General features: G+C 35.7%; 1 protein-coding gene across 3 annotated transcripts in view; it reads right to left on the bottom strand.

Moving 5' to 3' along the window:
• Positions 1-12907, bottom strand: part of mRpL13 (mitochondrial ribosomal protein L13) — a 386598-nt gene that overhangs the window by 21182 nt on the left and 352509 nt on the right. For all 3 annotated transcript variants that reach the window (XM_068373870.1, XM_068373869.1, XM_068373868.1), the window contains one exon: positions 11905-11994. In XM_068373870.1, the coding sequence (XP_068229971.1) occupies positions 11905-11994 (90 nt within the window). The remainder of the gene's footprint in view (positions 1-11904; positions 11995-12907) is intronic.

Here is a 12907-nt window from a genome sequence, read left to right as displayed (position 1 = left end):
CATCATAGCTAATTGGTAGGTTTGTAACTTGCATTCGATTAATGATAAATTTTGCATATTTAAACATGTTTTTTTTTCAAAATTTCAAAGAAGCCATATATTTTAATACATCAATGTCTGGATTCTTTTACTGACCTCAAGATCAAAGCATTGAGGCGAAATCACTCAAAGACAAGAGCATCTGACTGGCCTGGAGTCGAACCCTAGTCCGCGATGCTTGTACGACAGTGAACGTAACATTTAGCCTCGAAGAAAGATAAAAGTCAATGAAAATTTCTTTGTAAGTATACCTGTCGAATTCCAGTTTTTTGTACTTAGAATTGAAATCAACCCATCTTCACCATCAGAGCTAATTGGTATGTTTGTAATTTGGCATTTGATTAATGATAAGTTTTGCACATTTAAAAGGATTATTTTATATATTTCAAATAAGCCATATATTTTAATACATTAATGTCCGGATTCTCATACTCCCTCGGGATCATAGTTTCAAGGCGAAATCACTCAAAGACAAGAGCATCTGACCGGCTGGGAGGGGAACACTGGTCCAGAATGCTTGTATGACAGTGACCGTACCATTTAGCCATGAAAAAAAAAAAAAAAAAAAGATAAAGTCAATGATAATTCTCCTATGTATATACCAGCCGAATTCAGGTTTTTTGTACTTAGATTTGAAATCAACCCATCTTCACCATCGTAGGTAATTGGTAGGTTTGTAATTTGGTATTCGATTAATGATAAATTTTGCACATTTAAATGTGCTTTTTCATATTTCAAATGAGCCATATATTTTAATACATTAATCTCCGGATTCTCTTACCAACCTCGGGCTCAAAGTCTCGAGGCGAAATCACTCAAAGACAAGAGCATCTGAGCGGTCAGTAGTCGAACCCTGGTCCTGGATGCTTGTATGACAGTGACCGTACCATTTAGCCATGAAGAAAGATAAAAGTCAATGACAATTCTTCTGAATATATACCTCTCGAGTTCAAGTTTTTTTGTACTTCGAATTGAAATCAACCCATCTCCACCATTGCAGCTAATTGGTAGGTTTGTAACTTGGCATTCAATTAACCCTTTTATCCCCAGGCTATTTGGAATTTTCCAGCCCTTAACCCCCAGGGGTTATTTTTTTTCAAGCACATTTTGCAGTATTTTTTTTTAAATTGCTCTGAAAGCCTTAATTTTCGTCAGAGAGAGGTCAGGTTGGTCTCATTCTCTTGGAAAATGCCTGAAGTTTCTCAAAAAAATATAAAAAATATGCAAAAAAAAAAAAAAAAAAAAGCCATGGGGGTACTCAGAAAATGGTGAGGTGGCATGGCAGGAAAGCCCAATAGCCTGATGGGACAACAATACTGTCCCAAAGGGGTTGCCGTAATAGAGCACAGAGGAAAAGTCCTCACAACCAGGCATAGCCTACCAAAGACTAAGAGAGAAGCCTAATGATGGTTAAGGCGACACAAGGAGGTCTACTAGTCAGCATCAGAACTGGGGTAAGGTGTTCTAATGGGTAGACAAAAGTAGACACAGGGAACAGGATCCCGAGACCTGTGTCGCTTCACCAAACATATAGGTTAAGTTGAAAGTGAAAAGCAGTCACCCTAGCTTAACTGAGAACACTATTCAACTCCCAAAAGGACTCTCTAGACCGCAGCTCCCCGCCGAGATGAATCGACAGTGTGGGGATAGACAGTCTCACACAACCTGTAAGGTTTGGTGAAAGAAGGGAGTGGTGCACTAGTGAACATTTACCAGGCATGGCCACTGGCTTGGGTAGGCTAGCCTAAGCCAATGCTGATGAAAAAAAACAAAAGAAACACCAAGGAAGGATGGGGAATACCATATACATACCACACTTTTCAATGATAAAATAACATATCCCTAGAGTAAATGACTAAATAACTAATAATGATTTCTGTGAGTTTGACGACATGATAAATGGCACCGAAAGCCTGCCGGCTTCGGAACAAAAGAGCATGCAACATAATAAAAGAAAGTGGGTGGAGACGCAAAATTCTCTAACACACGAAAGGATGGATATTCAACTTAGTCGATGAGGAAATGTTGAAGCATCCATGATCAAATAACACTCAAAAAGCTAAGAAAACTAGCAGAAACTCTCCAAGGGAACGACAAAGATGGCACTGCGAAAAGGAATGGTTCAACAGGAAGCGTGTTGGAAGTAGCACATATTTGAGATCAGGAGTTGTAAGGGCTCTCTCGCCCACGTTTCTTACCCTTTCCCTTATCCTTTGAGACAAGATTAACTCTCTTCGGGAAAGGATAACCATGCCTTGTTATGAAAACGTCCCTGATTTATACACGATATCTCTCGGGATATTCGCTCCAGCGGTCAGAACTTTGTTGATGCCTCTAAGGTAAAATTTCTTTGGTATATCACTCGCAGAAATATCCCAAGTAGAAGATTCCAATGAGGAACTTCCATCAGGACAACATGGCTTGAGCCCTATATATATATATATATATATATATATATATATATATATATATATATATATATATATATATATATATATATATGTAATGTTTATAAATTACATAATTAAATCTATGACCCAAGAGGTCAATGGAGAAGACAGGAGGAGTGTGAGAAACGTCAAGTCAGTCATAAACAGGATGCAAAAGCCAAACCTTGGTAATATAACATTTTTCATGAAGAGTAAACACAATACAAACTGTGAGAAAGAGTTGTGTCTCACCGGATCTAGATAGCTTCCTGTATTAATGTTATGTTTACAATTTTACATAAATGCTGAGATAACTAAGAATACGTTATCATCAGACAGTATATTTTTGTGAGTTCTTGTCAACATGTCATACGGAATGGTCATCCGACCAAACCATCTATACTCCTGTGATAGAGCTGCTAATAAACTGTTTTAAAGTTAACTTACTTAGACTTATTCAGAAGAAGTAACCTGCAAGTCTAAAATACATAGCACATTGAAGAGACATTTGATTGGAACCATAATGTGTTTATAATAGTACCGCACCAACAATTGGTGGCAGCGTTCAAACTAAAAGAACCAGCTAATCAACTTTTGTAACCAGAGAATCAACAGTAATGAATCTGCAATTTTGACGAAGTATCTACGTCCACCGAAGAAATGAACACATTGAATATCAACTATAAATGTTATACAAACTGAGGAACTGGATCTTCAATCAACATCTTAAGAAAACGAAGGACTGACATTCAACGTTTATTAAACATTCAAGAATCATATCCAGGAAACACTACGTTCAACATTACAACGGGAAATCGGACCGAAAACATTCACCCAAACAGCTAAACTCTCGCAAACCAGTGAGAGAGAGAGGAAATGACGATATCGCCCTTCGCCCATATAAACTCAAGCTAAGTACATTTCTTTATTCATTTCAGTTTTAGACAGTGAAGTGTAGTTATCACGAGTCAATCGTCCATTATTGCTGGGGTGAGTTGTTTGCTAATCTTCATTTTTTCTTTCATTAAAGGAAACTGTATTCAACTTCGAATTCTCGTCTAGAATTTTTTTTCTCTGTGCTAATTCTGTTTTCTTTCAGAAGTTCTCAGGAAATATCTGTATATTAGTATCATTGTTTTGGGGGATTATGTTATAATCTTTATTGTATAGTGCTTATGCGTTTACGCAGTGGACGTCTGTATTCATATAGATATTTTGATAGGATTGCAAGGAGTCGTGGAGATAGAAAAAGAAGTAAAGTAAACATGACGTCTCCTGTGAGTCTGAGTAACCCCACCCCCGGACCTAGTAACCCCATCCCCGCTCCCATTGTAACACTAGTAAATGCCCGTTCAGCTATCCTTCCTTTTCAAGGTCGGGTCAATGGGTTCTTACCTCAGAATGTCGAGTCATGGATTTCTTCCGTCGACGCTCACTTAAATGCTAAACAAATCATAGACCCATTTGTACAATTACAAGAAGCTAAAAGTTTTATATACTTTTCTATAGGAGATGCGAGTGCGTACTTGAGAGGACTTTCATTTCAAGAGGCAGTTACATGGGATGATTTCAAAGTTAGGCTACGTGCGATCTATGGCGGTGAAGAAGCCTTAGATGTAGTTTTAACATTAAGAAATACACTTAATCAAGCAGCTCTCATTGCCGATAGGCTAAACGAGTATCAAGATATTTTAGGTAATTCCACTTGGGTTACTAGAGATAACATCTCTGTGAAAGATTTCTTACGATTAATGTATTTAACCTGCATGACACTTATGTTGCCAGAAGCTTTAGTGCGGTGTTTTGATAAAAAGTTAACGCCCGAAAGTACAGAATTGGATGTGTATAAACAGATAAAGAAACACATGTCTAAGTGTACTGATCTTGATCCCTTGTTTACAAAAGTTTTTGCAAAAAATGAAACTAAGCCACAACAAGTAAATGTAGTTAATAATAGTCAAGTTGCAGGAATGACGTGTTATAATTGCAAACGTCAGGGTCACTTGATCGTAGACTGCAGAACGCGATATTGTTCGTTACATAATAGTTCAACTCATTCATATAGTCGATGCTACTCGTGTAATCAACAACAGATACCTAGAAATACACAGTCAATTCCACAGTCAGTTCCCTATGGAAATAAAAAGAAAAATCCTCAGTTCAATAAGAAGAAACAGCCAAACGTCAATGCAGTTCAAAATCAAAAACAAACAAACAGTTCTTCAAATAACTCTGATCCTGGGCCGTCTAGCCAGAACTCGCAAGGTCAGACTAATTTTCAGAATGTGCAGAGGAAAGCAAATACCACATAATTAACTCCAATGGGGAAGAGAGTGATGTTGGGTCATTTATATCAACATCAGTAGTATTAAATAATCCATTTAATGTTTTATCAGATCATTGTAAGGCAATAGATTTTCCTATGAAACACACGACCGAATCAAATAAATCAGTGCATGCTCTCGTAGATTTGCAACAAATTCACACAATAATAAGCCAAAATGAGTTACGACCAACATTATATGCTGTAAATTTAGAACACCGATCTTTTACATTATTTTTTTACTCTGGTAGTCCACGTAATATCATGGATTTGAGGACACATCATTTGTTGTTTTCAAACTTCCCTATAGAGAAGTCCGGAGTAAGGCTCTCGGGTATAGTAAATAATGAATTAAATGTAATAGGCGTAACTCATGTTCAGTACAAGGTCAGTAAGCGCATGTTTGCCGATACCTTTGTTGTTGTACAAAACATTGATATGTATCCAGCTGTAATTATAGGATATCCGTCTATGGGCAATCAAAACATTATCTTAGCCCCTGCCAAGCACGGCGTGTATATCAAAGGAAAATTCTATAAGTCTTCTAATACCTTAAAATCAGTTTTGGATAAAAAGGAGACGACAAATAAAACAGTGACGTACGTTAAAGAACCAATAACTTGTCTCATTAATAAAGAAATAATATACGCAACCCAACAGAATTCTCGTTTACCCGTAATATCATCTTGCACGCAATCTATCGAGCCGAACGTACCTTCAAATTTAATAGTGCAAGTAAAGAAAACGTTACCGGGATCTGAAATATTTACCTCTTACAAGCTATACAATCCCTAAGTACATAAAGCACAGCTTGACAGGCTTTCAAAATCCAGAATCCATGCATCCTGAGTAAGTTAAGGGTAGCTTGCAGACCCATAAGCATAGTTTTGCAATGAGCAAAGTAAATCAACAATTTAGTCAAATGGTGGTGTTTAGACATGAGAATGTGATTTACCACATGGTACTTAAGATCGACGTTCTTGTCAATACGACCTCTAGATCTGATAATCCCATGCTTATCCAAAAACAAATTAAGCTGATTAACTAGCTGAGGCACAGCACTTGTGGATCTAGGATCCTCAAAGTAATTTAATTCTACAGGAAAGGCTTCAGCTTGCATTAGGCGTATTAAATAATAAATAGCTGCCTCAGAAGGGCCAGCATTTGATTTCTTAAATCTAAACAAAGCAGTAAAGATAATTACTGTAACACCAAACAAGTTACTATAACTAAAAAATTTACATATGTCAACAAGAGGTCCAGCCTTAGCAGGACCAAGCACTGGTGACACTAACTCTCCTTTGACCTCACAGGGAATACATTCCAACAAGCCCTTGGGCCACCCCTGAGGGGGTGATAAAAACCATTGAGGACCTTTAGTCCACCAATTTAATTTGTCCAAAAATACCTTAGCTGTACAAAGCTTAGTCAAAAAGTCTGCTAGATTATGAAGAGAAGGAATGTAGGAAAAAGATACCTGGCCATATTTACATTTTAGTTCATCTAGCAGCTGACTTCGTTAATCCTATTATTTACAAAAGAATTTTTTTTAGGTTTTTTTCACCAGAATCCTACTTAAAACTACTAGGCTATCTACAAGTACTATAATGGAACTGAGTAGACAGCCAGAAATTTGACCCTTGTCAAATAGTCGTCTTCAGACATTTCAAGGATAGTTGAGCAGCTAACAGCTCTAATGTAGGAAGAGTACGCTCTTTTATAGGACAGACCTTAACCTTAGAGAATAAGAGGGAGCAATTCTGCTCCTGAACAACATAAATAGTGCACCCATACGCTTCCTTAGAAGCATCAGCGAATATGTACAAGTTGACAGGAAGGTCTACATTAAATGACTTCCTTTTAAAGGGGACACTACTTTATGCCATCGAGCTAAAAGTTCACCATCTAAATCTTGATCCCAGTTAATTAATTTCTGGCAAATCTCTTATTAAGAGTTTCCCTTGCAACAAGACCGGTGCAAATATTCCAATTGGGTCAAATACAGAGGCCAAAAAAGACAAAATCTGCCTTTTTGTTGAGGCATTGCAGTTAAGAGAGGCCTTCTCAAGTTTTAGAAAATCCTCTTCCTTATTGTACAAATATTCTAATACACTAACCTTTGGAGAAAGAAATTTTTCTTCCTCTTTAAAATGAGAAAGAACAGACTTGTCATTAGAAAACCATTCCCTTAATGGTAAACTTCCAGAGTTCATAACATCATTTATGTTATCAACTGTATGACTAAGCTCATTAACATTGTTGGTTGTAAAGATCAAATTATCAACATAAAATTTATCTTTAATTAAAGTGGATACCTCAATGTGGGAGTTCACCATCAGATGGTGCTGAACAATATAATTCAAGATGAAAAGGGAACTCACAAAAGCAAATATTATGGTATTATACCTATAGGGGACATATTTACCGTTAATTTTTTGAAAGAAACAAAATCTGTTTCTGTCCTCATCAAGAGATAGTCTAATTTGAAGGAAAGCCTTCATTATGTCAAGGACAACATAATCATTGGTTCTAGAATAGATCAACAAAGATAATAGGTTGTTCATTAGGTCAAAGCCAGGAAATGCCGCTTCATTAAGCGAAGGCGCTTTTCCGACCTTCAGAGAGCAATTAAACACAGGCCTTATTTTTGTGGTAGTCAACTCATCCTTCCTGATAACAGGTCAATGGGGAATAAATATCTGACCTGGCAATCTCCTTTCTACTTGTTCTATGATCCCTGATGCCTCTTGCTGGTCAGATACCTCTTCATATTTTCCCAAGATAACCTTACTTTCTAGCTTCTCATACACTCTTTCGGCTACCGCTAAAGATATTTTCAAGTTAGAAGGAACTTTTTTAATCAGATCTTCTTTCCAAGGCAGAACAACATGATAATGCTCATCCTTATAGGAAATGGACTCTTTAAATTTCTGTACTTGCTCATTTTCATAGGCTAAATTATTCTCTTCACTAACTGTTATCCCTATACTCTCTAGACTATAGAAATTATCTAAACCATACTCTACGCTTGAGTCAGAGAATATTTCTTGCAAGGGGTCAAACTGGTAACAAACAGGATTGACAGCAAAATTAACAAATAACCTCTCTTTTCCTAACTTTTTTGGATGAATAAACTCTATCAGCAGGCCTTTCTGGGGAGATTCTTTAGATTTAACTAGTTTTTTCTCAATATTAGAATTATGAAACACCAGAGTTTCTAAATTATTTTCTAAATTAATTTCATGAGGATTAAATTTTAAGACTCTCTTCTTCACAAAGCTTATGAGGTTCAGTTTCCACAGGATTAGAACTAAAGGAAGACTCAACCTTAAACAGATCTAAATTTCTCATAATCTTATTTCTATAACCCTGCTCTTCATGCAGTGACATAAAATTCATACCATTTCCCATTGGAATACAGTAAAACCATTAGCTAACCTAATGACCCTGAGGCTTTTACCATAAATTACAGACGGTTGTAAACTAAACTGACTAAAATATTGGAGAATATCATTACCTATAATACCAAGCAACTTTATGTCTTCACCTTTGACCCTGGGAAAATCTGGAGATATATGCAAATCATTATCATTCAAACTCTGAATGATACTTGTCAATTTAGGAACCTTAACAGTTAAACTGAACTCTTCCATGGCAAAAAATAAACACCAAGTTCTGTGTCCATTGGGAAAGGTCAGATCTGCGACATCATTTAAACCATCTTTCGCAGCTATAGGCATGCTAAAGGAAGATACTAACTGGGACACGGGTGGACTAAAGCATTCACCTATTTTACTCTTTACAAATTCCTTATTAATTATACTAAATTGTGCGCCTGTATCTAGCAAGAAGTAACACCTAGCAGATTTCTTACCCCTACTGTCTGGCAAAGATATAATAGGAATTAAAATATCTGAAATACTTGCCAAGCTAAATACTTTATTTTCAGAACCACTTAAATTTTTGTTAAGATTAAACATGGCTGCAAGATGCTCAGCCTTGTTACAAAGAAAACATTTGTAAGGCAGAGCTGCTTTTAAACTTGGACACTTGTTAAATTTATGATTGGCATTTAAACATTTAAAACAAAATCTTATAGCTGAAGCCTTAGATTTCCCAGCTTCTAAACTACTATAACTAGAACATTTAGATGTTGAATGTCCAGCAGTTTGGCAAAACTTGCATTTGTAATTCTGGATCCTCTTAGGATCTCCAGAGGATTTGATTTTGGGAGCAAAAACCTTACTGGTATACTTGAGTTTAGATTTAGAGCAATCCTTAAAAGAATTATTAAAGGAATCATTCTGAAGTTTGGGTTTTACCCCTTGGTCCTTTAAACCTATCTCCAACCTCATTATAAGGCTTTGATATTTATCAACTAGCTGATTGAAATTAGGGTAATTAAGAGTTTACTTCCCTTGATAGTTCAATAAGGAAATGATGAGGCAATTTATTATTAACTACCTTACTAAGTAAAACAAGTCTGCCAGAATCATTTGTAGTTAAGTCTATTCCCACACCCTTTAAATTCTGAACCTTGTTGCTAATCAACCTAACAAAAGACTCTACTTCATTTAACTGGGAGATTTCCGGTGAGCAAAGTATAGAATTCAAAGTCTTATCTATAATCAAGTTATTATCTAAAAGGTTGGTATCTATCAAATCAAAAGCTCTCCAATAACTATCATCACTAACTAGGAATATTTTCAATAACACTAAGAACCTCACCTGACAAGTAACCATTTAAATAGATAAGCTTTTGTTCTCCAGTAAGATTAGGCATGCCAGCTAACGCATTACAAAAACTTTTTTTGAAATTGTAGTAGCAAAAGGGTTTTCAATATTATGTACAAAAGTTTGGAGTTGAATAGGAGGCAAAGGAAATTTAACAATTTTGCCTAACAGATTCGAACTTTGTACCCGAGTCCTTTTAGCATCCAATTCCTCCCTTTTTTCTTTAAAGGTAGACAATCTCTTGCTAATATTTAAGTGATACGTTCTAGCAGAAGGCAACACATCGTCAATTTCAGATTCAGATATATCTACGCAAATGGAGGAATTGAGACTTTCTATTTCAGTCAATTTTTCAGTTATCAAGTCAATATACTGATCTAGCAGGTGGAATGTTAGATCTTTATCACTAACAGACTCTAAGGCCTTCATATCCTGAGTTATTTGACCCTTTATATAGGATCTTCTATTTACCTTCACTTTAATGGTTTCAGATATTTTGTTGGCAAGTGTTAACACAGATATTGCTAAATTAATGATTTGAGAGATACTTAAAATTAGAGTATCGCAATGATATTTATCATACTAGCAACTGATACCGAGTATAGGAAATTAAACTTACTAAGCCAACCATTTTAAATATAGCCAGCAAAACCCGATTTAAAATTCTAACCAACAAATCACAAGAGTTAAACATCCAAGACAAAAAAACCCTAACGGGAACTTTAAATTATAACGCCAGGCATTCTGATTATTCATTTATGGACAATGTATCCCCATACTTTGGGTACGCTACATACATACATAGAGTAATTAAAAAAATACCCTGACAATAGAAAGCCTCAATTTCGCTAGTATAATTCAACCAAGACTTACAAGTAATCATGGACAGTTTACAATCGTATAATCAGTGCTTAAATGAGATAAAGGATAACAAACGCTGTCCCATTCAAATGAAATTTAACAAGCTACACAACAAAAACCATTTCGCTTAGATCAACATTAACACGAAACACTGAAACCAGTAAGACTAAATTAAATTACATTACAAATATGAACTGTCAATAAAGAGATCATAGTCGAAAAAGAAAATTAGGAACAAACAAATGTATCGATAACAATACGCATTTATCGAGTTAAGGCTACCGCATAATAAGCAAATAACAAACTCAACGACAATGAGTCAACCCTACAACCACAATAAGCCATCAAAATATTGAAGGTGCAAATTTATCCAAGCCTTTAAGAACTTCCAAACAAATTGACATCATCATAGGTCACGCATAAGACACCGAACACGTTAGTAAGAAGTTTAATTCTCAAAAATATTGCAATTATATGCCTAACGCAATGCATTTCAATTAAATAAAGATAATCATACCACTTTCTTACCTGTATATATATATTTCGGTTCGAGAATTAATGTACTTTTTACAGCAACTCTCACTGCAGATTAGTTCACTAGTATATGTTGGAGCCGACTGTCTAGATCCAGGGACGGGTTCCAGACTTAAAACTCTTGACCAGTCGAAAAAGAGAACGATCATATGATCGTTCTTAATTTAAAGAAAGTGGTAAAAAGGTAATAATACAGGATTCCTGATAGGAACCACATTTAACATTAGTATTGCTCAAAATAGCAAGCCAGGGAGGGATATTAATTTAGAATTTACATTAAATTCTTACTGTGGTGTTTGTATTTATGCATGACCTTGGCTTCAGTAAACAAAATCTATAACAATTGGACTATAACCAAAAGAAATAATACACTGATCAAGAAAAGTGGTGATAAACAAATAAAAAGCCAGACTATTATTTCCAACAATAATGCCCAAAACTAAACATAATAATATGAACAAAATGAATAGGAACATAAAAATTGCTTAGACAAACACCAACGATATAGAATAAAGAGCAAAACTAGCAACTGCTAGTTAAAACCATCGTAACCTACCAACAGAACAAAAAAAAAAAGGAAACTAAAGGTCTTCTAAGAGAAAGTTTATTTCTATTATGAGGGATATTAATTTATCAAGGACAGGCACGATATAGTCAAAACTGATAAAGTTACTCCATAATTTCAACAATACTGCATATGAGAACAGATCACTTATATTATTGGAGTTGCTCAGCATAGATTATTTTTTAACAGTCTGACATGCTTATAAGACAATAAAACTTGTAATGAGTATTTTCAGCTCCTGGAAAAATAATATCAGCTCCACCAATATGAGCCAAGTACATTGTATGAACACAGTAAAGTTGGAGTGGAAGGAGAAAACATTAAACATTATAATTTTCTTGTCTATAGCAAAAAATCTACCACTTAATTCCTATTCATTTTATAAATAAAATATTTTGTTAAAAACAGTTCATAAATACCTTATCATCAGGAAATATATGAAGTCTAGCCATCAATCCTCGCCTCAAGAGATTTTTATCTAGTTTGTTGTATACAGTTTTACGCAATAGCTGAAAATAAACAATTCTTCAAATATACTTTACAAAATATAAACGGAATTCTGAAAAAATACTATTTCAATACTTATCCAACATCCACTTTGCAAGTGCAGCTTGATGGACAAATTGAGAGATTAGAGGATTATTAGTTAGTTTGTATGACTAGCCCTTCTAATCCTTGAGATTTATTTATCTACAGATTGATAGTTTTTTGGCATCCAGCTATAACTTGAGTACTACTACTGTACTACACTTTTTGGACTCGAGCCATGTCGTCCTGATGGAAGGTTCCTATTGGTAGCTTTCTAAGGGATATTTGGCTACAGTGATATTCCCAGAGAATTGACCTTTATGTCTCCAGAATTCTAACTCCTGGCGCGAATATGTATCCTTAAAATTTCTCTTAAGAATATCGCATAATATCAGGGGACATTCATCTTGATAAGACACATGGCAATCTCCACCCCGAATAGCGTTTTCGTTTCGAGGGGGAAGAGTGGCGAAAACAGAAGGGGAGCCGTTATCAAGGTTACCCTTCCTCCCATACTATTACGAGGCTCCAAGATGGCGCTCATAGCTATTTCAGTAGCGATTTCGCACGATGGTTTTCCCTGCTATCTAACGTTTTTGGGCTCAGGCCATGTCGTCCTGATGGAAGGTTCCTATAAGTAGCTACCTAGGGTATATTTGACTACAGTGACATTCCCAGAGAATTTACCTTTAGGTCTCCAGAATTCTAACTCCTGGCGCGAATATCCTTAAAATTTCTCTTAAGGATATCGCATAATATCAGGGGATGTATATCTGGATACGACACACAGCAATCTTCACCCCGAATAGCGTTTTTGCTTCGAGGGGGAAAGTGGCAAAAATAAAAGGGGAGCCGCTATCAAGGTACCCTTCACCCGTTACTACTTTGAGTATC

This window comes from Palaemon carinicauda, chromosome 5 (genome assembly GCF_036898095.1).
Source record: "Palaemon carinicauda isolate YSFRI2023 chromosome 5, ASM3689809v2, whole genome shotgun sequence".
In the NCBI taxonomy this organism is placed as follows: domain Eukaryota; kingdom Metazoa; phylum Arthropoda; class Malacostraca; order Decapoda; family Palaemonidae; genus Palaemon; species Palaemon carinicauda.
The sequence above is the reverse complement of the archived record's forward strand: the minus strand, read 5'-3'. Positions and strand labels throughout refer to the sequence as shown.